This window comes from Coregonus clupeaformis, chromosome 28 (genome assembly GCF_020615455.1).
Source record: "Coregonus clupeaformis isolate EN_2021a chromosome 28, ASM2061545v1, whole genome shotgun sequence".
NCBI lineage: Eukaryota > Metazoa > Chordata > Actinopteri > Salmoniformes > Salmonidae > Coregonus > Coregonus clupeaformis.
Genome location: NC_059219.1, coordinates 17,915,835 through 17,940,908, shown reverse-complemented (window position 1 = coordinate 17,940,908; position 25,074 = coordinate 17,915,835). Strand labels below are relative to the sequence as shown.

At 42.9% G+C, this 25,074-nt stretch overlaps 2 protein-coding genes across 2 annotated transcripts; one reads left to right on the top strand and one right to left on the bottom strand.

Annotated features, from left to right (window-relative positions):
* Positions 1-272: 272 nt before the first annotated feature.
* Positions 273-5,147, bottom strand: LOC121586034 (actin-binding Rho-activating protein). The gene is made up of 2 exons (XM_041902454.2): positions 4,894-5,147; positions 273-2,326 (listed from the first exon to the last, which is right to left on the bottom strand). Exon 2 carries the CDS (start codon positions 2,254-2,256, stop codon positions 1,741-1,743), a length of 516 nt encoding a protein of 171 aa, XP_041758388.1. The 5' UTR covers positions 2,257-2,326; positions 4,894-5,147; the 3' UTR covers positions 273-1,740.
* A 384-nt stretch (positions 5,148-5,531) lies between these two features.
* On the top strand, positions 5,532-25,066 carry LOC121586035 (tRNA (guanine(10)-N2)-methyltransferase homolog). The gene is made up of 13 exons (XM_041902455.2): positions 5,532-5,642; positions 5,848-5,913; positions 6,042-6,115; positions 6,222-6,303; positions 6,391-6,483; positions 6,653-6,787; positions 7,064-7,220; positions 7,340-7,420; positions 7,991-8,155; positions 8,328-8,409; positions 8,618-8,752; positions 19,839-19,959; positions 24,535-25,066. Exons 1-13 carry the CDS (start codon positions 5,565-5,567, stop codon positions 24,685-24,687), a joined length of 1,422 nt encoding a protein of 473 aa, XP_041758389.1. The 5' UTR covers positions 5,532-5,564; the 3' UTR covers positions 24,688-25,066.
* Positions 25,067-25,074: the final 8 nt, after the last annotated feature.

Below are 25,074 nucleotides of genomic sequence, written 5' to 3'. Positions count from 1 at the left end.
TTATGAGGTATAATAACTGAAAGCAGACACACGTAATGAGAAGTATGAACTTTTTTAGGCCCCAGTCAAGTGGTCAGAAAAGCAACTAATAATCATATATACGGTCAGTCTATACAAAGAGTCCAATGTAAGTATACCCTGGAGTGTGGTATACCAAATTGTAAAGTGGTTATCCCACTGGCTATAGGGTGAACGTACCAATTTGTGAGTCGCTCTGGCTAAGAGCGTCTGCTAAATGACGTTAATGTGCCCTTGAGCAAGGCACTTGACCCTAATTGCTCCTGTAAGTCGCTCTGGTTAAGAGCGTCTGCTAAATGACTAAAATGTAAATGTAATGTAAATGTGTGGAGGTTTAATATATGCACTGAATACCTACATTACTAATTCATCAAGATACATAATAGTAGGAGCTCAGTCATCCATAAACAATTGTTTCTTGAGTCACACATTCTTTTAACACAATACACTACATTAACTGTGTTATTTGATTATGAATGTTGAAGAGTGATTCTTAATTTTTTGTTATGCACTGCAGCCCGATGGAACACTCAATTAAGTAATGTATGTTGAGTGTATGCTGCGGCATGAAATGGAGAGCTTCATGTGTTTGTATTTATTGGTTGACGTGTCGCTGTAAAATAATCTCAACATGTATGTATATAATGGTTGTACATGGTTAGGTTAAATCAATTATTCATTGCTGCCTCCACTAGGGTATCACATTTCCTTCCTGCTCTGTCATTAATGGGAAACATAATTCAGTAACACTTAATGTAAAGTATGCTGTTATAAGTCTTTATGACTTGATATAACCATTTATGACCCTTTATAATGCCTTATAAAAAGTATATGTTATGCAGGCTTTAAATAAAGTGTTACCCATCATACTAATGGAATTGATCATGACTCAACAGTCATTTTTGGTGATCTGTTGGAAGACTTTATTGAAAGATATCAGTGCTTTGCTTTGTAAACATGTGTGTGGAATACAGTATATTAGTTGGTGACAAAATAATAAATAAAATGAGTAAAGTGTTACAGTACATTTAATCATATTGTGATATGAGTGCAAGTAGCTGCAAAAGCATTCTTCAAACAGCTCTTGTTAGATTGTACAGTGTACATTACACAAATGCCAGTGGACCAAAAAGTGATGTGCTATTTCTCCAGAATGTATATACAATTGTGATACATTTTGTTACATTCTCAACTGTGTATGTGGTTTCATAGCCTACTTCCAGCATTTCTAACAACCCTACTGTGTCAGTGTGTTGTATTTGTGCCCTAAAAAGTACACCTTTCCTCTGTGTCTAATTCCAAAGGTTGCTAAGGAACATTGTAAACGCTATGTAGATTACAGTGTAGCGGTGTGGTGTAACTGGGAATGCAACGCAAAGTCCATTCAGGCCAATAGGATCAGGTTAATCCTACAGCACCATATTGTGTGTCACTGCTGCCACATGTTGGTTCTCTTGGGCCCTGTCCAGAAACAACTACCCCTACTAGGTGCAGGTGTAAATATAAAATAATTGGATAGGTGTTGTAGCTGCACCTTGCTATCTAATGTAATTTTCACCATATTGCTTAGACCTATCCAATCCTTTCAGAACTACACGAGTGCCTAGTGACTAGAGGGCTAGGGGATGTTTCTGGACAGGGCCTTGGTTACTGTCTGGTCAGTCTGCTGCCTCATCCTGGTCACAGAAGCAGCATAATGACAACCCTGTCATCTCATCCTGGTCACTGTAGCAGTGTGATGAGGACCTTGTCATCCTGCCCCTGCCACAGCATCTCCCCTTCAAAGCTGATCAGGCCTTGTTTTCTGGCCCTCAGCAGGATCCCCACCACCTTGTTGGAGATGTTCACATAGTGCTCAAACAGCTTCCCAAACTCCACCGTCACCACAGGTCTCTCCCCGCCACCTTCGTCCCCACCGCCACGGCTCTCCCCGATGTCCCTGATCGCCTGGCAGAGCTCCTCCACCTCTCGGCTGATGTGGACGTGGGCGTCCCGGCCCCTCTGCTCTGTCAAGGAGCCCTCCAGGGGCCTCCCGTAGCCGTCCTGGTCCCGCTGGAGACCCTGCTGCTGGGCAGTCACACTCATCATAGCCCCCCGGTCGTTACTGAAGGGGTTGTGTTTCTGGTACTCCTGATGCTTGTTGGACCATCTCTGCCAGTTCTCCTTTAACCCTTTCACTGACGCCACACACACTGTCCTGTCATCGTTAAACTCGACGGGTGCATCGTTGTTCTCCATGGTGGTGTCTCAGGTTTCTTGTACGTATTAAGTGATCCGTCCACTTTTAGGCATAGTTCATTTTCTGTGGCTGTAATAAAAGTTTCAATGAACAACTGTTGAGAGCACAATTACATGTCTGTGTAATAGTAGCCTAGGCCTATTTCTAATTTATAAAGACACAAATGAATGCTCAGAAATAGCCTATTTAAACCCTTAATTACACCCTGAATAAAGTTATGATAAACTATATTAGTTATAATAAAGTTATAATAACACGTCATCATCCTACTAATGCACTGATGAAGTTGAGAGTTCTTCCAGATCAGAGGTGTTATGCCCATTGGGGGCACAGGGGCACGTGCACCCTCAGATTTGTCCTGTAAAAATTATAAAGATATACAGTACCAGTCAAAAGTTTGGACACACCTACTCATTCAAGAGTTTTTATTTGTACTATTTTTTACATTGTAGAATAATAGTGAAGACATCAAAACTATGAAATAACACATATGGAATCATGTGCTAACGAAAAAAATCTAAATATATTTTATATTTGAGATTCTTCAAAGTAGCCACCCTTTGCCTTGATGACAGCTTTGCACACTCTTGGCATTCTCTCAACCAGCTTCATGAGTTAGTCACCTGGAATGCATTTCAATTAACAGGTGTGCCTTGTTAAAAGTTAATTTGTGGAATTTATTTATTTCTTAATGTGTTTGAGCCAATCAGTTGTGTTGTGACAAGGTAGGATTGGTATACAGAAGATAGCCCTATTTGGTAAAAGACCAAGTCCATATTATGGCAAGAACAGCTCAAATAAACAAAGAGAAATGCCAGTCCATCATTACTTTAAGACATGAAGGTCAGTCAATACAGAACATTTCAAGAACTTTGAAACTGTATTCAAGTGCAGTCGCAAAAACCATGAAGCGCTATGATGAAACTGGCTCTCATGAGGACCGCCACAGGAAAGGAAGACCCAGAGTTGCCTCTGCTGCAGAGGATAAGTTCATTAGAGTTAACTGCACCTCAGATTGCAGCCCAAATAAATGCTTCACAGAGTTCAAGTAACAGACACATCTCAACCAACTGTTCAAAGGAGACTGCGTGAATCAGGCCTTCATGGTCGATTGCTGCAAAGAAACCACTACTAAAGGACAACAATAATAAGAAGAGACTTGCTTGGGCCAAGAAACACGAGCAATGGACATTAGACCAGTGGAAATCTGTCCTTTGGTCTGATGAGTCCAAATTTGAGATTTTTGGTTCCAACCGCCGTGTCTTTGTGAGACGCAGAGTAGGTGAACGGATGATCTCCGCTTGTGTGGTTCCCACCTTGAAGCATGGAGGAGGAGGTGTGATGGTGTGGGGGTGCTTTGCTGGTGACACTGTCAGTGATTTATTTAGAATTCAAGGCACACTTAACCAGCATGGCTACCACAGCATTCTGCAGCGATACGCCATCCCATCTGGTTTGTGCTTAGTGAGACTATAATTTGTTTTTCCACAGGACAATGACCCAAAACACACCTCCAGGCTGTGTAAGGGCTATTTGACCAAGGAGTGTGATTTAGTGCTGCATCAGATGACCTGGCCTCCACAATCACCCGACCTCAACCCAATTGAGATGGTTTGGGATGAGTTGGACCGCAGAGTGAAGGAAAAGCAGCCAACAAGTGCTCAGCATATGTGGGAACTCCTTCAAGACTGTTGGAAAAGCATTCCAGGTGAAGCTGGTTGAGAGAATGCCAAGAGTGTGCAAACCTGTCATCAAGGCAAAGGGTGGCTACTTTGAAGAATCTCAAATATAAAATATATGTTGATTTCTTTAACACTTTTTTGGTTACTACATGATTCCATATGTGTTATTTCATAGTTTTGATGTCTTCATTATTATTCTACAATGTAGAAAATAGTAAAAATAAAGAAAAACCCTTGAATGAGTAGGTGTTCTAAAACTTTTGACTGGTACTGTATATTATTTACTTTTTTTGTTAAATCTTTTGTTTTTTATCTGTAAAACTACTAGCCACCTAGCAATGTTATGAAGTTGGCTTTAGCTAGTCCAGATAGGTTCCCAATCACCCAACCTCATAACTATCTACCAAGAAGCCATTTCAGGCTATCAATCAAGTTAAGAGTAGCTAGCTTGTCTAACTATCTTCGCTGGCATGCCTGCTGGCAAGGTTGGTAGACTTTAGAAAAGTTAGCAATTACTAAATGTACTGAATAAGACTCACACTCCTTTGAATATTTTACCTAGATTTTAGCAGAGATGCAGAGAAGCATATTTAGTTTCTTTTTTTAAAAATACCACCAGTCAGGAGGATACAAAGAGCTCAAGAGGTATGCTTAGATTTGCAGAAAAATAAACATATATTTTTTACATAGAATTAAGCATAATGATTATGGCTCTAGATTGCAGAAAAAGCTCCTTCAGGTGTTTGAAAAATGGAAAATTCGCCAACTTCAGGAAGGGGACCCTACCATCTTCACATACTTTGTGCCCCCTCAGATTTTATGATGCCTCTGTTCCAAATTGATTTATAAATGAAAAACATTTAATGAATCTTGCACACAGATTAATTTCACAGTACAAGAAATATAGGAATGCAAAGTGAGCACACATCTGTAAACTGAAAGTGTCATACATACCATAAAGTGACAAGTGTCACTGCTACAATGTCAAAGCCGATGTATTGCTTATTCCGAGATTTTCTTCTTCTGTCCGTGTCGACCCGTTATGAATAGCTGACATTGGTCCTGATATTTGATTTTAGGTACCTTACACTTCTTGTCACGAACACTGATATAACCTGAGGAACATTTGTCTGTTAGCAACATTGTTCCATGCTATGGAACTTTACATTAGAACAGTGCTGAATCCGATACTTTTTCTACCCGCAGTGAAAAACACTGATGGGCATCCAAAGTAGCCAATGACAATGTGGTGATGATGCAAATAGCTAAATGTTGATCCAATCGTTGAGGAGGTGTCAGGTGCACTGTCAGTGAGCGATGTTCTGAAGTAAAGCGGCTTACCTTTGGGATATGTTTAGTTGGTGGATCATCTCTCTCTACAGTAAAATGATGCACCCGCATTTATGAAGCAGTTATGTAGCAGCTATACAGAATAATAAGCACATAATTATTTGGACGTTAATGACAAAACTAAAACAAACACATTTAAATTTTGCGTTGCCAAAATAAAGGCATTTAATGCACAATCATTGCTGGTAAACTGGTATTTCTTTTGAAACAGACAGGAACCAGTATTTGCGGGGACGCGGTTTCTGGCCGGATGTATTTTGGGTGGGAACTCGAACATGGCGATCCACTGTAGCAGAACATGCCTACAATATTTGATACATCTGGCCCACGACAATGTTGACTTCAGGCTACCGGTATGCATAGAAATTATACCAATGTCGTACCTCTCTGTCAAACTGTAAATGTTGTGTTATTTATCTCCATCTCTAAAGATCTGGGTGTCTCTATGTCATTTCTCCCCATACATTAGCTTGCTAGGCTAGTACTAGCTGCAAGCTGTCATGTTTGAATTCTATAGAAATTTTCTGATTTTATTTATTGTCCGTCGTAACATTACAGGAGGTTAGGGCGCTGCTGTCCCTCAGGGGCAAACCGTTTGATCCAGGTGAAAACTTCAAAGAAAAGGTAAAATAAGTTAGTGTCTATTTTTATTATTAGCCTGATAGCCATACCAATGAAGGGATGATTTGGCCATTATCAGGTGTCCATGCATAGGCTACTCAAAACCTAAAATCTGTAATAATTTTCCCCAGTCTCCATTCTGGCGCCTGAATGGCTTGTCAGAGGAAGATGTCAACAGCATCATGGCCAGAACTGTTTGTGCAAAGTAAGTGAGACAGATCAACAGTGGAGTTGCAATGAAAAGTGCTAGAGGGGTACTGCAGCACAGTAAATTGTAATGACCTTTTTGTGGTTATTTGTTTATCACCTAGGTCTGCATTTGAACTGTGGGGTCATGGCAGAACTCACAGTGAACTCAGGACCTCGCTCTTGAAATATCCAACAGAGAACATGGTTTGTGAAAAATTACATTACATCTAAATAGAGGGTAAACTAATCATGTGGAGTATCTAATGTGTGTAACTTTACCCCTCCCAACAGTCACCCTTCCTACAGAAGGACTCAACATACAAAATCAATGTCTACACTTTCAACAAGACTCTAGAGTTCGAAGATAGAATTAAGAAGATAGATGTGAGTATGATACACTTGACTTGGTCCCAGTAATTTGTACTTAAGATTGAACCCAGCAAAGTCGACTTACTCTACCTTTTGTACTGCACTATTGTGTTAAAGGCAGGCACTGATATGCAGTATGCACCATGACACCTGGACAAGTTACCCTGTGGTCTTCCTCCCCAAGGCAATGGAATATCTCTCATTCGAGGGAAGGGTCAATCTGAAGAACCCTAAACACATCTTCTGTCTGTTGGAGGACTATGGAACTGACCCTAACAACATCCCAGACGAGCCTCTCTACATCTACTTTGGGAGATGGGTGAGTCAGTGTGCTGTGTGCTCCTTCGTTTCCAAGTCATTATACAAATGAGTAATTACTATAACTCATGAATGTTATTTTCCGCAGTGGTTGTTAACCTTCTTTGGTTCCCAATCACATTTTGATCTGCCCGAAGTATTCCCTCTTGTGAAACTTATGATGAGGCCTATGTCCTTAAGTCTTCCCAAGTCCCCCGTGTATAAGCCAGGTACTAGGTTGAGAATGATAAAGCTAGGCCTATATTTGATCTTGTCTTATCAACTGTATGTTCCTTAGATTGCAGATGGCCAGCGTGAGTTGATTCGCTCTCACAGTGTGAAAAACAGGCACTTCATAGGTAACACCAGTATGGACGCTGGGTTGTCTTTTATCATGGCGAACCACGCCAGGGTCAAAGCTCACGACCTGGTCTATGACCCCTTCGTTGGGACTGGTAAGAGAAAAGTTGCTTTTGGTCTTTGAACTGACACTTGCAGAAATACACTGCGTCTTAGCTGAACCCAAGGCTAGTCTGTGCTTATTGGATATTTTCTCTCTCTCTTTCTCTCTCAGGTAGCCTCCTGGTTGCATGCTCTCATTTTGGTGCATATGTCTGTGGAACAGATATTGATTACAACACCATCCATGGGATAGGTAAGACCCTAGAAATGGCCTTGTTTACCTTCTCTTATTTTGGAACCCAGTTAAATATCTTGTGAGTTAATCCATTTATATGATGAACATTATGTTGATATTGCTCTTTCTATCAATCCATTTATATGATGAACATTATGTTGATTATGCTCTTTCTATCAATCCATTTATATGATGAACATTATGTTGATTATGCTCTTTCTATCATATTTTAAAATACTTGATACGTGACATGATTACAACTAGGACCGGGATGAGACCAGTATCTCAATATATTTTTTTCCATAGCATAAAATAAAACACGAAGTAGATCAAACTCTTTGGTCCTTTTACACTTGCTGTGTGTAAAATATTGTGTGCTATAGCTTGGCAAATAAATACATGTGACTCTGGATGACAACATAATGTGTCTGTTTCCAACATTTGGGCTGTTTTCCTAATGAAGTTAAATCTGCTTCGTGTTTTGTTTCCTTGCCACGATACTAACGAGTATCGCGATACTGATATCGTCCCGGCCCTAATTACAACCCAGTGTATTGCTATATAATAGTATTTTGGTTTGTTTTTCAGGCAAAGCGAGTCGTAAGAACCAGAAGTGGAGGGGTCCAGATGAGAACATCAGAGCCAACCTGCGTCAGTATGGCTCAGAGAAGCTGTATGTGGACGTCCTGGTGTCTGACGCCTCCAAGCCTATCTGGAGGGACGGAGTGCTCTTTGACGTCATCATCACTGACCGTACATTCTTATCCTAGAGCTCTGTGTGTTCTCTTCCCATTTAGGGTCCTCCATCCAGTCATTTCTCCTGGACAGTCATGCACGCATGTCCACATTCTTTGGGATTTGTTCAGATTTAATTCTGTTCAAATCTCTTATCTTTCATTTTTGTGTGTGTTTGTTTAATTCTCAGCGCCCTATGGGATTCGGGAGTCAACCAGGAGAACAGGCTCTCAGAAGGACAGTGTAAACAGTGCAAAGCCGTCTGAAGACTAGTACGTCTTCGGATTCCTCTGGAGTCTCAGTGTTGTATATCATGCGTAGTGCTTTGTATATTTGCTCAGTTTTGAAAAATACCTCCTGTAAAACTTGCAAGCAAGCACTAGATACACTAGAGATATAAAGTCCTCTCAGATGATGTTAAATCAGTTTATAAAGGCATCTTCACAGCAGTGACAGACTCTTTGTTTATCTTTCATCCAGCGTTGGAGACAGCCATGTCCCTGTTTCCATGGCCTACCACCTGAGTGACATCTTCACTGACCTGTTAAACTTCTCAGCTCACCACCTGGTCATCGGGGGGCGGCTAGTGTACTGGCTACCAATCTACAGGCCAGAGTGAGTATAGATGTGTTTGTTTATTTGTCAGGGACCGTTCACAACAACACCAGTATTGCACCAGAGTTATCTACATACAGGTACATGGTTAATATCCATCTGTGGTCCCTGGATACAGCACTTCTTGTTAAAGCTCTATAGTCTGAATTGGTCATATATTCACATCTGTTGGTGTTGAATGTAATGTATTGTCATGGTGTTTACATGGGTTTGAGCTCACAGATGTATTGTCAACACAGTCTCCCTCTTCTCTATGTGTAAACCAAATAGCACTGTCATCAACTATTGTGATGTCGAATAGATACAAACAGTGTTTGTTAAGACCTTATTGCACACAGGGTCAACCTCACTAGTCAGCTGTTTTTCCTGCTGATAGACCCTGTTCTTTTTCCCCTTTCCCCTTTTAGACCACTAGAGGGCAACAGTGACACTGGTGATTTAGCCTACACCCTGATAAAGTGTTGATACTGTACTAGATCTGCTTAACGAAGCGTTCTAGTTTAGATGAGGGCTTTTCTCCCTGCACTTCTTCCCCTCATAAGCATCATATTCTCCGTCAGGACCAGGTGTTTATTCCCATCAGTACATCCCATTCTCTGTCCCATAAAGTCTTCAGGCATGGGGTTAGTGGTGTTCTGGTCAGTGTGCAGGTGTCGTGAGGTATATTGGGTATATTGTTCCATACAGCTGGCTTACTGTGTGGACCACAGACAGGATACAGGCCCCCTGGGACTCCTGGTCACTGATTACAGGGCAGGGTCTGAGCATCAGGAAGATGAGACCAGACCACGCACCACAGCCCTGTGATGTTTCTATTACACACCTCCCGCTCACCTCCAGCAGTTCCCACTGACGGTCTTTGACACACACACTGGAGTTCCCCACCCTGACTGGCTGAGACAGGGAAAGGGAGAGAGGGCTACAGCCCTTAGCGCTGGTGGTTAAGAGAGAGAGAGAGAGCGAGAGAGAGAGAGAGAGAGAGTGTGTGTGTTTGTGTCTGTGTGCAACTGTGTGCCTCTGTCTGACTGTGTGCCTCTGTGTGTGCCTGTGCTCTGCTCTGCTCCTCACTCTGGGTGTATAACTACCTAGCAGTTCCTGACCCTGTCTCATTCAGGGCAGAGTGCCAAAATAAACCCATGAGGCCAGACATGCTGATTGGCTGACACCGACCAAACACAGCCTGTCTCCAGGTCCTGATCAGGAGGCTGTCTGGGGGCTATTGGGTTTCCGTCACCCGGCTATGGTGATGGGAGGGAGGGAGGCCGTGTGCACCCAGGCCGGGTTGGGCTGGGGTCCTGACAGTGTCAGTCAGGAGTCATGACCTCCAGAATGTATGGACTGGGTCAGAACAAAAATACCTCTGTGTTGGGCCTGAACTCTGACCCTTCCACTCATCTCCACATTCACTGAGCAAAGAATGGGGGTCTTAGAGAAAGAAAATAGATGGAGAGAAAAGGGAAAGTATGCAGTCTGCCACACTGCCACTGTGTAACTAGAGAGGTTATGAACAAGAGAATTAGGGGATGCTAATAAGACAAGGCATGTGGGTTATTGGTAGAGGTGTGAATTCGGTTGAGAGAGAATGTTGTTGCACAAAGTTGGTTAGTAACACTGTTGAAACATTAATAGTAGATGTCTAAGCTGATTTAGGTGGCCTAAGTCTGTCCTGAGATATACACTACCGTTGAAAAGTTTGGGGTCACTTAGAAACGACTCTTTCTATTCTGGTTAGAGGCAGTTTGCGCTGTTCTGTGAAGGGAGTAGTACACAGCGTTGTACAAGATCTTCCGTTTCTTGGCAATTTCTCGCATGGAATAGCCTTCATTTCTCAGAACAAGAATAGACTGACGAGTTTCAGAAGAAAGTTCTTTGTTTCTGTCCATTTTGAGCCTGTAATCGAACCCACAATTGCTGATGCTCCAGATACTCAACTAGTCTCAAGAAGGCCAGTTTTATTGCTTCTTTAATCAGCACAACAGTTTTCAGCTGTGCTAACATAATTGCAAAAGGGTTTTCTAATGATCAATTAGCCTTTTAAAATGATAAACTTGGATTAGCAAACACAACGTGCCATTGGAACACAGGACTGATGGTTGCTGATAATGGGCCTCTGTACGCCTATGTAGATATTCCATAACAAATTAGCAATTTCCAGCTACAATGGCCATTTCCAACATTAACAATGTTTACACTGTATTTCTGATCAATTTGATGTTATTTTAATGGACAAAAATTGCTTTTCTTTCGAAAACAAGGACATTTCTAAATGACCCCAAACTTTTCAACGGTAGTATGTGTATATGTGTATGTGTATGTGTATGTATATATATATATATATATATATATATATATATATATATATATATGTGTATATACCGTAATTTTCGGACTATAAGCCGCGCCTTTTTTCCAATTTTTCAACCCTGCGGCTTATATAACGGTGCGGCTAATCTATGGATTTTTACAGCTAACGGCCACTAGAAGACCTCCTAAATCTATGGATTTTACAGGTTACAGTCCACCAACTTTAACTCTATGGGCTCTATGACCGGTCCGCGCCCCCCACCTTTAAGCGGCGGGCTCCAGCAGGAAAAGCTGGAGGCCGGAAAAGAGTGAGACAGGTAGCGCGCAAAATGTAAAAGTGGAACCGAGAGTGGTACGAGAGACAGAACGAGAGACAGAACGAGAGCAAGACAGACAGACATTACGAGAGCGAGACAGTTTGTGCAAAGGAAGTTTTCATGCACAAACCCTCATTATGGAAAACAAACGTAGAAATGCATATGATGCAGCTTTTAAGTTAAAGGCAGTCAATCTGGCTGTAAAAGAAGGAAATAGAGCTGCTGCACGTAGCCTTGGCATGAATTAGTCAATGGTGAGACGTTGGAGACGCCAGCGGGAAGAACTGTCTCAATGCAAAAAGTCAAAAAAAGCTTTCATATGGTAATTAAACATTAAAACACCTGCGGCTTATAGTCCAGTGCGGCTTATATATGTACACATCATTCAATTTAGCTGCTGCGGCTTATACTCCGGTGCGCCTTATAGTGCGGAAAATACGGTATATCTATCTCAGCAAAAAAAGAAACGTCCTCTCACTGTCAACTGCGTTTATTTTTAGCAAACTTAAACATGTGTAAATATTTGTATGAACATAACAAGATTCAACAACTGAGACATAAACTGAACAAGTTCCACAGACATGTGACTAATAGAAATTGAATAATGTGTCCCTGAACAAAGGGGGGGTCAAAATCAAAAGTAACAGTCAGTATCTGGTGTGGCCACCAGCTGCATTAAGTACTGCAGTGCATCTCCTCCTCATGGACAGCACCAGCTTTGCCAGTTCTTGATGTGAGATGTTACCCCACTCTTCCACCAAGGCACCTGCAAGTTCCCAGACATTTCTGGGGGGAATGGCCCTAGCCCTCACCCTCCGATCCAACAGGTCCCAGACGTGCTCAATGAGATTGAGATCCTTGCTCTTCGCTGGCCATGGCAGAACACTGACATTCCTGTCTTGCAGGAAATCACGCACAAAACGAGCAGTATGTCAGGATGAGCCTGCAGGAAGGGTACCACATGAGGGAGGAGGATGTCTTCCCTGTAATGCACAGCATTGAGATTGCCTGCAATGACAACAAGCTCAGTCCGATGATGCTGTGACACACCGCCCCAGACCATGACGGACCCTCCACCTCCAAATCGATCCCGTTCCAGAGTACAGGCCTCGGTATAACGCTCATTCCTTCGACCATAAACGCGAATCCGACCATCACACCTGGTGAGACAAAACCGCGATTCGTCAGTGAAGAGCACTTTTTGCCAGTCCTGTCTGGTCCAGCGACGGTGGGTTTGTGCCCATAGGCGACGTTGTTGCCGGTGATGTCTGGTGAGGACCTGCCTTACAACAGGCCTACAAGCCCTCAGTCCAGCCTCTCTCAGCCTATTGCGGACAGTTTGAGCACTGATGGAGGGATTGTGCGTTCCTGGTGTTACTCTGGCAGTTGTTGTTGCTATCCTGTACCTGTCCCACAGGTGTAATGTTCGGATGTACCGATCCTGTGCAGGTGTTGTTACACGTGGTCTACCACTGCGAGGACGATCAGCTGACCATCCTGTCTCCCTGTTGCGCTGTTTTAGGCGTCTCACAGTACGGACATTGCGATTTATTGCCCTGGCCACATCTGCAGTCCTCATGCCTCCTTGCAGCATGCCTAAGGCACGTTCACGCAAATGAGCAGGGACCCTGAGCATCTTTCTTTTGGTGTTTTTCAGAGTAATTAGAAAGGCCTCTTTCGTGTCCTAAGTTTTCATAACTGTGACCTTAATTTCCTACCGTCTGTAAGCTGTTAGTGTCTTAACGACCGTTCCACAGGTTCATGTTCATTAATTGTTTATGGTTCATTGAACAAGCATGGGAAACAGTGTTTAAACCCTTTTCAATGAAGATCTGTGAAGTTATTTGGATTTACATTTACATTTTAGTCATTTAGCAGACGCTCTTATCCAGAGCGACTTACAGTTAGTGCATACATTATTTTTTATACCCCCCGTGGGAATCGAACCCACAACCCTGGCGTTGCAAACGCCATGCTCTACCAACTGAGCTACATCCCTGCCGGCCATTCCCTCCCCTACCCTGGACAACGCTGGGCCAATTGTGCGCCACCCCATGGGTCTCCCAGTCGCGGCCGGCTACGACAGAGCCTGGATTCGAACCAGGATCTCTAGTGACACAGCTAGCACTGCGATGCAGTGCCTAGACCACTGCGCCATATGCAAACAAACACTCTCGATTTACACAAATTATCTTTGAAAGACAGGGTCCTGAAAAGGGACGTTTCTTTTTTTGCTGAGTTTACAGTGAGGGAACAAAGTATTTGATCTCCTGCTGATTTTGTACGTTTGCCCACTGACAAAGACATGATCAGTCTATAATTTTAATGGTAGGTTTATTTGAACAGTGAGAGACAACATAACAACAACAAAAATCCAGAAAAACGCATGTCAAAAATGTTATAAATTGATTTGCATTTTAATGAGGTAAATAAGTATTTGACCCCCTCTCAATCAGAAAGATTTCTGGCTCCCAGGTGTCTTTTATACAGGTAACGAGCTGAGATTAGGAGCACACTCTTAAAGGGAGTGCTCATAATCTCAGCTTGTTACCTGTATAAAAGACACCTGTCCACAGAAGCAATCAATCAATCAGATTCCAAACTCTCCACCATGGCCAACACCAAAGAGCTCTCCAAGGATGTCAGGGTCAAGATTGTAGACCTACACTAGGCTGGAATGGGCTACAAGACCATCGCCAAGCAGCTTGGTGAGTAGGTGACAACAGTTGGTGCGATTATTCGCAAATGGAAGAAACACAAAATAACTGTCAATCTCCCTCGGCCTGGGGCTCCATGCAAGATCTCACCTCGTGGAGTTGCAATGATCATGAGAACGGTGAGGAATCAGCCCAGAACTACATGGGAGCATCTTGTCAATGATCTCAAGGCAGCTGGGACCATAGTCACCAAGAAAACAATTGGTAACACACTACGCCGTGAAGGACTGAAATCCTGCAGCGCCCGCAAGGTCCCCCTGCTCAAGAAAGCACATATACAGGGCCATCTGAAGTTTGCCAATGAACATCTGAATGATTCAGAGGAGAACTGGGTGAAAGTGTTGTGGTCAAAATCGAGCTCTTTGGCATCAACTCAACTCGCCGTGTTTGGAGGAGGAGGAATGCTGCCTATGACCCCAAGAACAACATCCCCACCATCAAACATGGACGTGGAAACTTTGCTTTGGGGGTGTTTTTCTGCTAAGGGGACAGGACAACTTCACCGCATCAAAGGGACGATGGACGGGGCCATGTACTGTCAAATCTTGGGTGAGAACCTTTTTTTGGTTACTACATGATTCCATATGTGTTATTTGATAGTTTTCTACTTCACTATTATTCTACAATGTAAAAAAGAAAGAAAAACCCTTGAATTAGTAGGTGTGTCCAAACTTTTGACTGGTAGTGTGTGTGTGTGTGTGTGTGTGTGTGTGTGTGATATATATATATATATATATATATATATATATATATATATATATATACTACACCACTAGATGTCGCCGACGACTGTTACTGCGGTGGACCTGTGAGATAGAACAGGGTGACTAAATGGTCCAAGGGGACAGGACTGTGTAGCAACATGCTTGTTTGTAAACACTGGTGTCACAAAGGGGGGTTGCAGTGCAGCTGCTGTAGGAAAAAACGATTTGTTGTGTTGTTTTGGGCTGGGGTCGGAACAGACGTCGGCCGATACGGGGTCCCCTAACACTGGTCACAGGCCTGGGCGATGAGGTCCCCCAAGCCAATTAAAACATTTCCGCCGTCGTCATGACGAGCACCACCTTGCACCATGCCTCAGCTGCCTTTCAGTGTTTCAATTAACTCTGCGGCTTCTCAAGCTCATTAGTCTCTCTTTGTCTTTCTTTCTTCCTCCCGCCCGTGATGCTGTGTTTGTTTGAACTAGTGTGTGGTCGGTTGTTTATGTTTGAACTAGTGTGTGGTCGGTTGCCATTTCCTCTCTGCTGCAGCGCCTTGGCAGGAACCAGACCCATTATCTCTGAGGCTAAAGCATAGAGATAGATAGAGGACTCATCTTTATATCTGTGCTATTATAGCATCTGTGACAGAATGGGAAGCACCATTGAGGCTACAACCCATAGGAATCCCCACCGAGTTGACTACTTTAAAATGGAGGAAGCATGGTGGAAGCCCTCAATGGCGCTGCTCATGCTAAAATGGCTTTTGGTTTCTATAATTTCTATGGGCTAAAGTCATCAGCCAGACGGCACTAATGAAGCAGAGTGCAAAGCTAACAGGAAGCTGATGGGGTTTGAACCCCCATTGTGGGTTTAAGGGATCATCGACTTCCTTTAGTCTACAACACTCCTGCTGCTGCCTGACTGAGAGACAGGTCCTTGTGCTTAATGGCAGTGTTTATCTGACCTACAGTATACCATCAGGGCTCTACAGTGCGACCATTTTACTCGCAAATGCGCCTAAATATTTTGCTGTGCGACCTGTATTTTCTTATTAGGAGCACCAGAGCGCCTAGAAAAACGTCACCCAGATGATAATTGTAGCAATGATTACTTCACTGTGCGGCAGCCCCTGAGTGCCATGGAGAAGACACTGAGTGCAGAATCATGACCGTCGTGCTTGCACCATTACTACAAAGAAAACGGCTTGTTACGTCAAATATATTTCATTGTGCTCCTAAATTTCTTTGTGTGCTCCTACATTTTTCAACTTAGGCGCACATGTGCTCCTTGTAATTAAAGGTCAGCGTTGAGCCCTGACCAGGCAATAAAGGTGGAAGACATTGGCTGGTCTACTGCACCTCAGCCTATTGGGCATAAATGACCTTACCCCCAGTCTGCCTGCCTATCACATGAGGTTGGTGGCACCTTAATTGGGGAGGACGGGCTCGTGGTAATGGCTGGAGCGGAATTATTTGAATCGTATCAAAAACATCAAACACATGGTTTCCATGTATTTGATGCCATTCCATTAGCTCCGTTCCGGGCATTATTATGAGCCGTCCAACCCTCAGCAGCCTCCTGTGCTGCTTATGTAACATCTTCACAGAGGTTTCAACTCTATATTTGTCTGAGAGGATGGAAAAAGCTGTATTGAAAGTGAAAGGCCCAGCCCCACCCGTCTTCAAATGAAACGGCCAATGTGGCACGTCCAGCTACTCAGTAATAAGAGGTGATTGGCAGGTAGAATTAACGCCGACTTTGGTCATGGTGCTGACCGAAGTGCACACACACACACCACAACACATTAGAGGCTTGTATTTCACAGTGGCCATGGCAACCCAGGAGACGAACAGTAGGGTGAAAATCTGACCCAACATCAGTGTGGTGCTTGTAGGAGAAAGTGCTACATATGCAAACAAACACTCTCGTAATCTACCTGTACTCATAACGGCTACACTGCAGTCATCCATTTAGTTGCTTACTGTTAGAATTGCAGGTCCTGATCGTAATCTCTCAGAACTAGCTATTCTGTAAACACTAGCAAGAATCTCACAACATTAGGAACCACCCGTGGCCTTGGTTCTCCCGTTTGACGTCAATACTATTCATAATAATAATGTGATTAATAGATGCTACTGAACGCAAGTGCCTGGAGAATACAGGCCTGTAGTGTGTGTGTGTGTGTGTGTGTGTGTGTGTGTCAGCTCTGTGACCAAAGCGAGGCCTAGTGGACTTTTTAGAGATCCATCACTCCACTCCGTCCAATAAATTGAAGAGTCATCATTATCATCAGATGGGCTTCACTTACGTCCTTCCCTCTGTCTAGTGCATAGAAATGAACTAAACCAAACATTTGCTGTGTTACATTCTACCGCCCATGAAGGGTTAACTAAGGTATATTATAATGTGTTACAGTCTACCACCCATAAAGGGTTAGCTAAGGTATAGTGTAATGTGTTACAGTCTACCACCCATAAAGGGTTAGCTAAGGTATAGTGTAATGTGTTACAGTCTACCACCCTAAAGGGTTAGCTAAGGTATAGTGTAATGTGTTACAGTCTACCACCCCTAAAGGGTTAGCTAAGGTATAGTGTAATGTGTTACAGTCTACCACCCCTAAAGGGTTAGCTAAGGTATAGTGTAATGTGTTACAGTCTACCACCCATAAAGGGTTAGCTAAGGTATAGTGTAATGTGTTACAGTCTACCACCCATAAAGGGTTAACTAAGGTATAGTGCATGGCCTTTGAACTTATTCATAAAATGAATAAAGTCCCCTTGATATGGAGTTTCCTCCGGTTCTCATACATTTGTTTTGCATTTCCATTTCCATTCCCTGCACCACACTCACATCCAGCAGCATCCACTAGTCACAAACAAAATAAGAATACACTTCAATAAAACTTTGCTCTACTGACTAACATCAGTAAGCTAACCAGACTATCATATCATATGGAGCAGTACGTCCTTACTCTACTGAGGCTTTGCTTACAGTTGCTTTCTCTGAGCAGGCCCTGATATCCTAATGCCAAGGACACATCTTATCTTTAACTTGAACCAAAACACCAGATGTGCTCTGGAGGGAGATGCTACAAGCTATTTAGGTCAGAGGCATTGTGCTGTGATGTGCTGTTTTATTTGTTTGTTTTTTTAAGCTACTTTTGCTGCTTGCTTGAGTGATTTGAAATGTCAGGGAGTTCCATGATATCATGGCTAAGTACAGTTTATTACTGTGCGTTGCCTTGAATTCGTTTTGGCTTTAGGGACTATGAAGAGACCTTTAGTTGCAAGCCTTGTGGAATATCTGTCAGAGCTGTATGTTAGTTGATTGAATAGACAGTTTGTCTGGATCACTTCTCATTTTTTTCATCTCCCCAGCAAACGGGGCATCCTAAGGATGTCCAGGAGACCATGACACAACCTCCAGACATTCCCGGAATGTCCTAAGGACTCATTGTAGTTTGCAGGGTCTCCTCTACTTTGAGCCAAGAAAAGTCAACATGCATTTTGTTGACATTAGCTCTCTTGGAACATTGCAGGGCAGCTGTAGCTTTACAATGTATTTTATTTTTAGCACCTGACCACATTACCGGGCAGTAGTCAGGATAGGATAAAACTAGAGCCTGTAGGACTTGTTTGGTCAGTTGTGGTGTTAAGAATGCTGAGCATCTCCTTATCACAGACAGGCCTCTCCCCATCTTGACAACAATTGAATCAATATGCCTTGACCATGACAATGTCTATCTGGCCTACAGTATACCATGCAATAAAGGTAGGTGGGCTAGTCTACTGCACCTCCGTTTATAGGGCTTAAATGGCGTCTAACCTGACCCCCAATCTGCCTGCCTATGTAACATCTGCACAGAGGTTTCAACTCTATATTTGTCTGATAAAGAAGATGGGAAAAGCTGTATTGAACGTGAAAGACCCAGCCCCACCCCCACCCATCTTTAAATGAAATGGCCCATGTGGCAGGTCCAGCTACCCAGTAATAAGACGTGATTGGGGCTAGAATGAACGCCTCGCTTTGGTCACAGTGCACACACACACACACACACACACTCTAGGCACTTGCGTTCAGTAGCATATATTAATCACATTATTATTATGAATAGTATTGATGTCAAACGGGAGAACCAAGGACACGGGTGGTTCCTAATGTTGTGAGATTCTCGCCAGTGTTTACAGAACAACTGGTTCTGAGAGATTACGATCAGGACCTGCAGTTGTAACAGTAAGCAACCGTAACAAAATGGATGACTGCAGTGTAGCCATATGAGTGCATGTTGTATGGATTGCTAAGGCATAAGAATATGAAAGTGTGTATTCTTAATTGATGTAGTTCTGTACCTGTCGATTAATGTTATGTATTATGTCATTTGATGTCATTCTGTCCTTCAGCTGTAACGGTCTATTAACGTCATGTGTTGTGTCTATTAATGTCATGTGACCCCAGGAAGAGTAGCTACAGCCTTGGTTCTAGCTAATGGGGATCCTAATAAATACAGTACCTTGCCCTGGACAGCTTTAGCTGAGGTGCTTGGCCGACATGTGCACGCGCGCACACACACACACACACAGAGCTCTCCTGACAAGACTACATTTTTCTGATATCTTTAATCTAGTTCACCTTTTTCACAGTGGCTTTTATCCACTTCAGTCAGATCATGACATGGTCAGTAAAGGCCTGGAGCTGAGAGAGAGCAGGCTTAGAGTTGGGAGCGGGAAAGAGGATTGAGTGAGTGAGAGGGAAGGAAGAGAGCGCTGATCTGGGTTGTTTAACAGAGAGAGAGCTGACCTGGCCTGGATGTAGTGTAATTTTGAGGGGATTACATGGAGGCTAAGCCTGGTCTACTCTGCAGGTGAGTGTATGATGAGATGCAGATATTGTGGTTTGGAGGATGATTTGGACCCATCAACCCTTTAGACTTATTGGTTCATGCTGTACAGTACAAGACTAGCTGTTTGAAAATGTCCTCAACCATGATGATTCACCAGTAGTGTGTTTGTGTGTCGTGACTCGTGTATGTGTATGTGTGTGTTTGTAGGTACTGTGAAGAGATGGTGCCCCTAAACCCCTGTCTCAGACTGGTCAGTAACTGTGAACAGACCCTTTCCAGCCACACCTCCAGACGTCTCATCACCATGGAGAAGATCAAGGAACCAGAGGTGGGTGTCTGTCTGTCCTTCCATCCTTGTGTGTGTCTCTCTGTGTCTGTGTGTGTGTGCTTTTCCTTCTGTACTTGTCTGGTCTGTGTGTGTGCATCTGGTCTGTGTGTGACTGTGCTGAGCATGAGCATGTGTATGCATTTGAGTGGAATGTCACCCATTTTGAAAAGGTAGATGGATCCCTTTGTGAATATGATTGCAGCACAATATAATTGTTGCTCTGGTGTGCTTACTATGAATTACTTACATGTATCTACAGAGTAAAGTACCCGTGTGTGCCACTGAATATGTTTGTGCCATGTTTGTATGTACGAGCATGCACATATGTGTACTATGAGTGTTGTCTGTGTGTGTTCTTTAAACGTACACGCGCAATACGACACAGTTACAGTTAAAGGGGATGTCGATGGTGCTTCCCTCAAGGTCTGCAGTAAACCTCAGCATCTGGCTATGATTGGCTTGTTTTATATACTGCACTTAAATGACTTAATCACACATTTTATGGAAAATAACCCATCTTTGGATTTGACAACCTCTTCACTTCCAAACCCCAAATTGTTCCCATAAAGGCAAGCCCTGCGCCAATCACTGCGTGCACACACACACACACACACACACACACACACAGGCATCTGTCTCTGACTCCCAGTGCCCCAAACCTGGAACATATATCTCATAGCATGCTACTATATATAGATAAACAGTTCCTTCAGAAAGTATTCATACCACTTGACTTATTACAGCCTGAATTCAAAAATGGATTAAATCGATTTTTCTTCTCCACCATCTACATAAATATCTCATTTACATAAGTATTCACACCTGTTTGCAATGACACTCCAAATTGAGCTCAGATGCATCCAATTTCCTTTGATCATCCTTGAAATGTCACTACAACCTGTGGCCAATTCAATTGTTTGGACATGATTTAGAAAGAAACACACCTGTTTATATAAGGTCCCACAGTTGACGGTGCATGTCAGAGCAGAAACTATACCATATAGTCCAAGGAACTGTCCGTAGATCTCCGAGATGAGGCATATACCTGGGGAAGGGTATAAAACTATTTCTAGAGTGTTGAATTTTCCAAGAGCACAGTGGTCTCCATCATTGGGAAATTGAAAAAATATGGAACTACCCAGACTCTGCCTAGAGCTGGCTGTCCGACCAAACTGAGCAACCGGGCAAGAAGGACCTTGGTCAGGGAGGTGACCAAGAACCCAATGACCACTCTGACCGAACTACAGAGTTCCTTGGCGAAGATGGGAGAACATGCCAAAAGGACAACAGTCTCTACAGCACTTTAACAATCTGGTCTTTATGGGAGAGTGGCCAGATGGAAGCCACTCCTGAGAAAATGGCACATGACCGCACGCCTGGAGTTTGCAAAAAGGCACGTGAAATACTGAGAGCATAAGGCAAAAGATTTTAGTGGTCTGATGAGACAAGAATTGAACTCTTTGGCCTGAATGCAAAGCGCTATGTCTGGAGAAAACCAGCTCATCGCCCGTCTAACACCATCCCTACCATGCTATGGGGATGCTTTTCAGCGGCAGGGACTGTGAGACAGGTAAGGATAGAGGGAACAATGAATGGTGCCAAATACAGGCAAATCCTTGATGAAAACCTGCTTCAGAGTGCAAATGACCTTAAACTGGGGCGAAGATGTACGTTCCAACAGGACAGTGACCCCAAGCATACAGCCAAAGCAATGCTTCAGAACAAGTCCTTGAGTGGCCCAGCCAAAGCCCAGACTTGAATCCCATTGAAAATCTGTGGAAAGACACATCTAACTTAACAGAGCTTGAGAAAATCTTCAATGAAGAAAATCCCCAAATCCAGATGTGTAAAGCTGATGCAGACATACCCAAGACGACTCAAAGCTGTAATCGCCGCCAAAGGTGCTTCTACAAAGTATTGACTCAGGGGTGTGAATGGTTATGTAAATGAGATATTTCTGTATTTCATTTTCAATAAATTAGCAACATTTTCTAAAAACATGTTTTCACTTTGTCATTATGGGGTATTGTGTGTATGATGGGTCAGACAAATAAATCTGGCTGTAACACAACAAAATGTAGAATAAGTCAAGGGGTGTGAATACTTTCTGAAGGTGCTGTATACAGTGGGGTCTGAAATTATTGACACCCTTGATAAAGATGAGCAATAATCACTGTATAAAATAAATAATTCAAATACTGAGCTATATTGTATGCAAAAAAATTAAATAAAGGAAATTATATTATTTTATACTAGTGCATGCAATTGCTGAGAGAAATAGATTTTGTTTAACATATCTTGGGGGCATGGTCTTTAACTTTCTCACTCATCATTATTGACAATTCATTCAGGATTATCTGTAATCATGGTAGCATCCACATTGTTGTAGAAGTGTTTCGAAACATATTCTATTCTTATTTACAATAAGTGACTCTAAAAAGACACAATACATTATTTACTATTCATTTCTATTGTGCACAAAATAATCTGAAAAAACCTAAACTAACTGCAAATGCATCCAACAAGTTTGTAGAGTATTTGAATTATTTATTTTATACAGTCATTATTTTTTATCAAGGGTGTCAATTTCGGACCCCACTGTTTTATCACATTTCCATAGTCTCCTCCTGGCAGGCTGTATCCAGCAGTGCTGCTCAACCCAGTCTTTTCAAAGGCTTCTGCTTCAGAGGCTGAAGTGGTAAGAATCAAATCAAGACGGGCATTCCCGACTGGGCCGTGAAAACTTGGCCCGTCTCCCCGTCCTCCATATGTTGTGATGTGATCTTCGCTCAAATTTCAGTCTAAATCTGAAATGGCTATTTATCCAATCAGAGGTAAGGATTCGCAGTAGCTAGAAAGCTAGAGAATGTAGGCTACCATTCATATTGAGATCAAATCAATTGGTCGCGTACACAGTTTAGATGATGTTATAGCGGGTGCATCGAAATGCTTATGTTACTAGCGCCTAACAATTCAGTACAATGTCAAACAAGTACACAAATAATTAAAATGTACATGCTGTTTCTCTCTCAGGCTGATACAGCGAGACTCATCCATGCTTTTATTACAAGCAGGTTTGGCTACTGTAATGCTCCTCTGACCAGACGAAGAGCGCACATTACACCGGTTTTAAATTCTCTGCACTGGCTGCCTGTGAGTTTTAGAATAAATACTAAGATTCTTCTATTGGTTCTTAAATCAATTCATGATTGTGCACCCCAAATTCATGTCAGACATGCTTTTTAGTTATGTACCCAGTAGGTCCCTCAGGTCCTCTGGTGCTGGCCTTTTAACTGTCCCAAAGCTTAGGACCAAGACTATGCCCCCAGCCTCTGGAATAGCCTGCCAGAGCAACCCAAATAGCACTGTAACAGTAATCCAAATGTAATCTATATGTATATACACCGGAACAATTTACACAAGATGTACTAAGAATGATATGTACAACTGTAGATATATTAGTGAGCTATGTCAATAATCCAGGATTTTAATAAATATGCTGTGTGTATAAACAGAGTAACTAAATACAAAGTACAGTATTAGAATGAGCTATGTCAGGAATACAGTATTTAAATACTCAGTGTGAAATGGGAAGTGTCCAGTGGTTCAATGTCTATGACATGGGACAGCAGCGTTGGGTGTGTGTGAGAGTTTGCTGTGTCAGTTTGTGTGAATTTAACTGCTTCCATTCAAACGTGATGGTTGTTTTTAACTCATACCACAGAGCACTTTGAAGTTAGTTGATGTGCTTTCCTATTCTGTGTTGAATGGTTTGGTGTATGGTAGTGTTGGGAAATGTTCAGACTTGAGACAGGTGTGTGAGCACTTGGCCTATCAATGCCTACCAGGTAGAAAAGAGAACCTGGAAAACTTTGACCCTCTGTGGTTATTGAATAGCCCTGCTCTATGGTACCTAAGGAAGTATTAGGAGCTTCATATCTGGGGATGCTCTTTAAGCTCTTGGATGTGGTGGAGACTGAAGGAAACCATCTCTAGGTCCAGGACAGGTTGCCTGGCAGCGGTAACCAGGGCCGACAGAGAGAGGTGGTGTTGACGAATGGCAGGCCGGCGGTGGAGTCATCCCTTCTAGCTCTCTGCATCCCGACACCTCGTTACTCCTCATCCCTCTCTCCATCCCCTCCATCCAACTGTCCGTCCGCCCGACACTTTCTTGCCTGCTGGCCTGCCAAACACTGCCAAACTAGCTGGCCAAAGCCCCAACCAGGAAAATATGATGAACTTAACACTCTGTTAACGTTTATTATTGTTACACTGAGCTTGTGATGGCAAGGAGGTATACAAGGTGAGAATTTTATCCTGTGGTTGTTTGGTTAGTTTAATGGGATACCTGGCAGAGGTCTGATATCATCTGGTTTCTTTCTTCCTTCGCCTGTGTTCAAAGGCATTTTTATTACGCAAATTTTGTTTACTTAACCGATGTTGCAGGTGAATTGGTTCCACTTTGTGAAGGCAAACCCTCACACTCTTTTCTCGCAAATTTAAGAGGTATAATTGTGCTAAGAAAACGTTCTGTCGTTGGTATATGGGGCTGAATTGTCTTTTCTATCTCTGTAGGAGACAGATGCGCTGGCCCACCTGTCAGACCCTCACTTTAGCCCGTACCAAGGCCACAACGCCTTCAGGGAAAAGTACTTCAGCGGCATCAGCAAGAGGACATTGACAGGAAAGGAGGAGACCAACAAGATGGCCGCCAACGGTGGGGAGTGATGTAAGGATCACAGGAAGGCCCAATCCCAAATGGACCCCTAAGCCAGTATGCAATTGTGGAGAGGATTTGACAGGTGCAATCAATATGGTAGTAACTCCACCTTGCTGTTTGATAGGCTAGGTGGAAGTTTCACCATATTGCATATGCAAATCAAATCCTCACAGATCTGCACAAGTGCATTAGGTGAAGGTTCTAGGGGTACATTTGGGATTGGGCCGATACCTGCCTATGGTTTACAATGGACTCCATGGGGACATAGGGCTCCTTGTTTTAAATGTCTCATTTTCTATTCAAATATGTTTTTTTTATTGTTTGATGTTTATTGCCCTTTGTGTAATGAGTGTGAATTGTGAACGAATAAACACCATATTCAAAGATTTTTTATT

Excerpts from the sequence above, each read along its gene's own strand:
- LOC121586034 (XM_041902454.2), bottom strand. The coding sequence starts at position 2,256 with ATGGAGAACAACGATGCACCCGTCGAGTTTAACGATGACAGGACAGTG.
- LOC121586035 (XM_041902455.2), top strand. The coding sequence starts at position 5,565 with ATGGCGATCCACTGTAGCAGAACATGCCTACAATATTTGATACATCTG. Across the intron at positions 5,643-5,847 it reads ATGTTGACTTCAGGCTACCG|GAGGTTAGGGCGCTGCTGTC; the intron begins GTATGCATAGAA and ends GTAACATTACAG. Across the intron at positions 8,410-8,617 it reads GCAAAGCCGTCTGAAGACTA|CGTTGGAGACAGCCATGTCC; the intron begins GTACGTCTTCGG and ends TCTTTCATCCAG.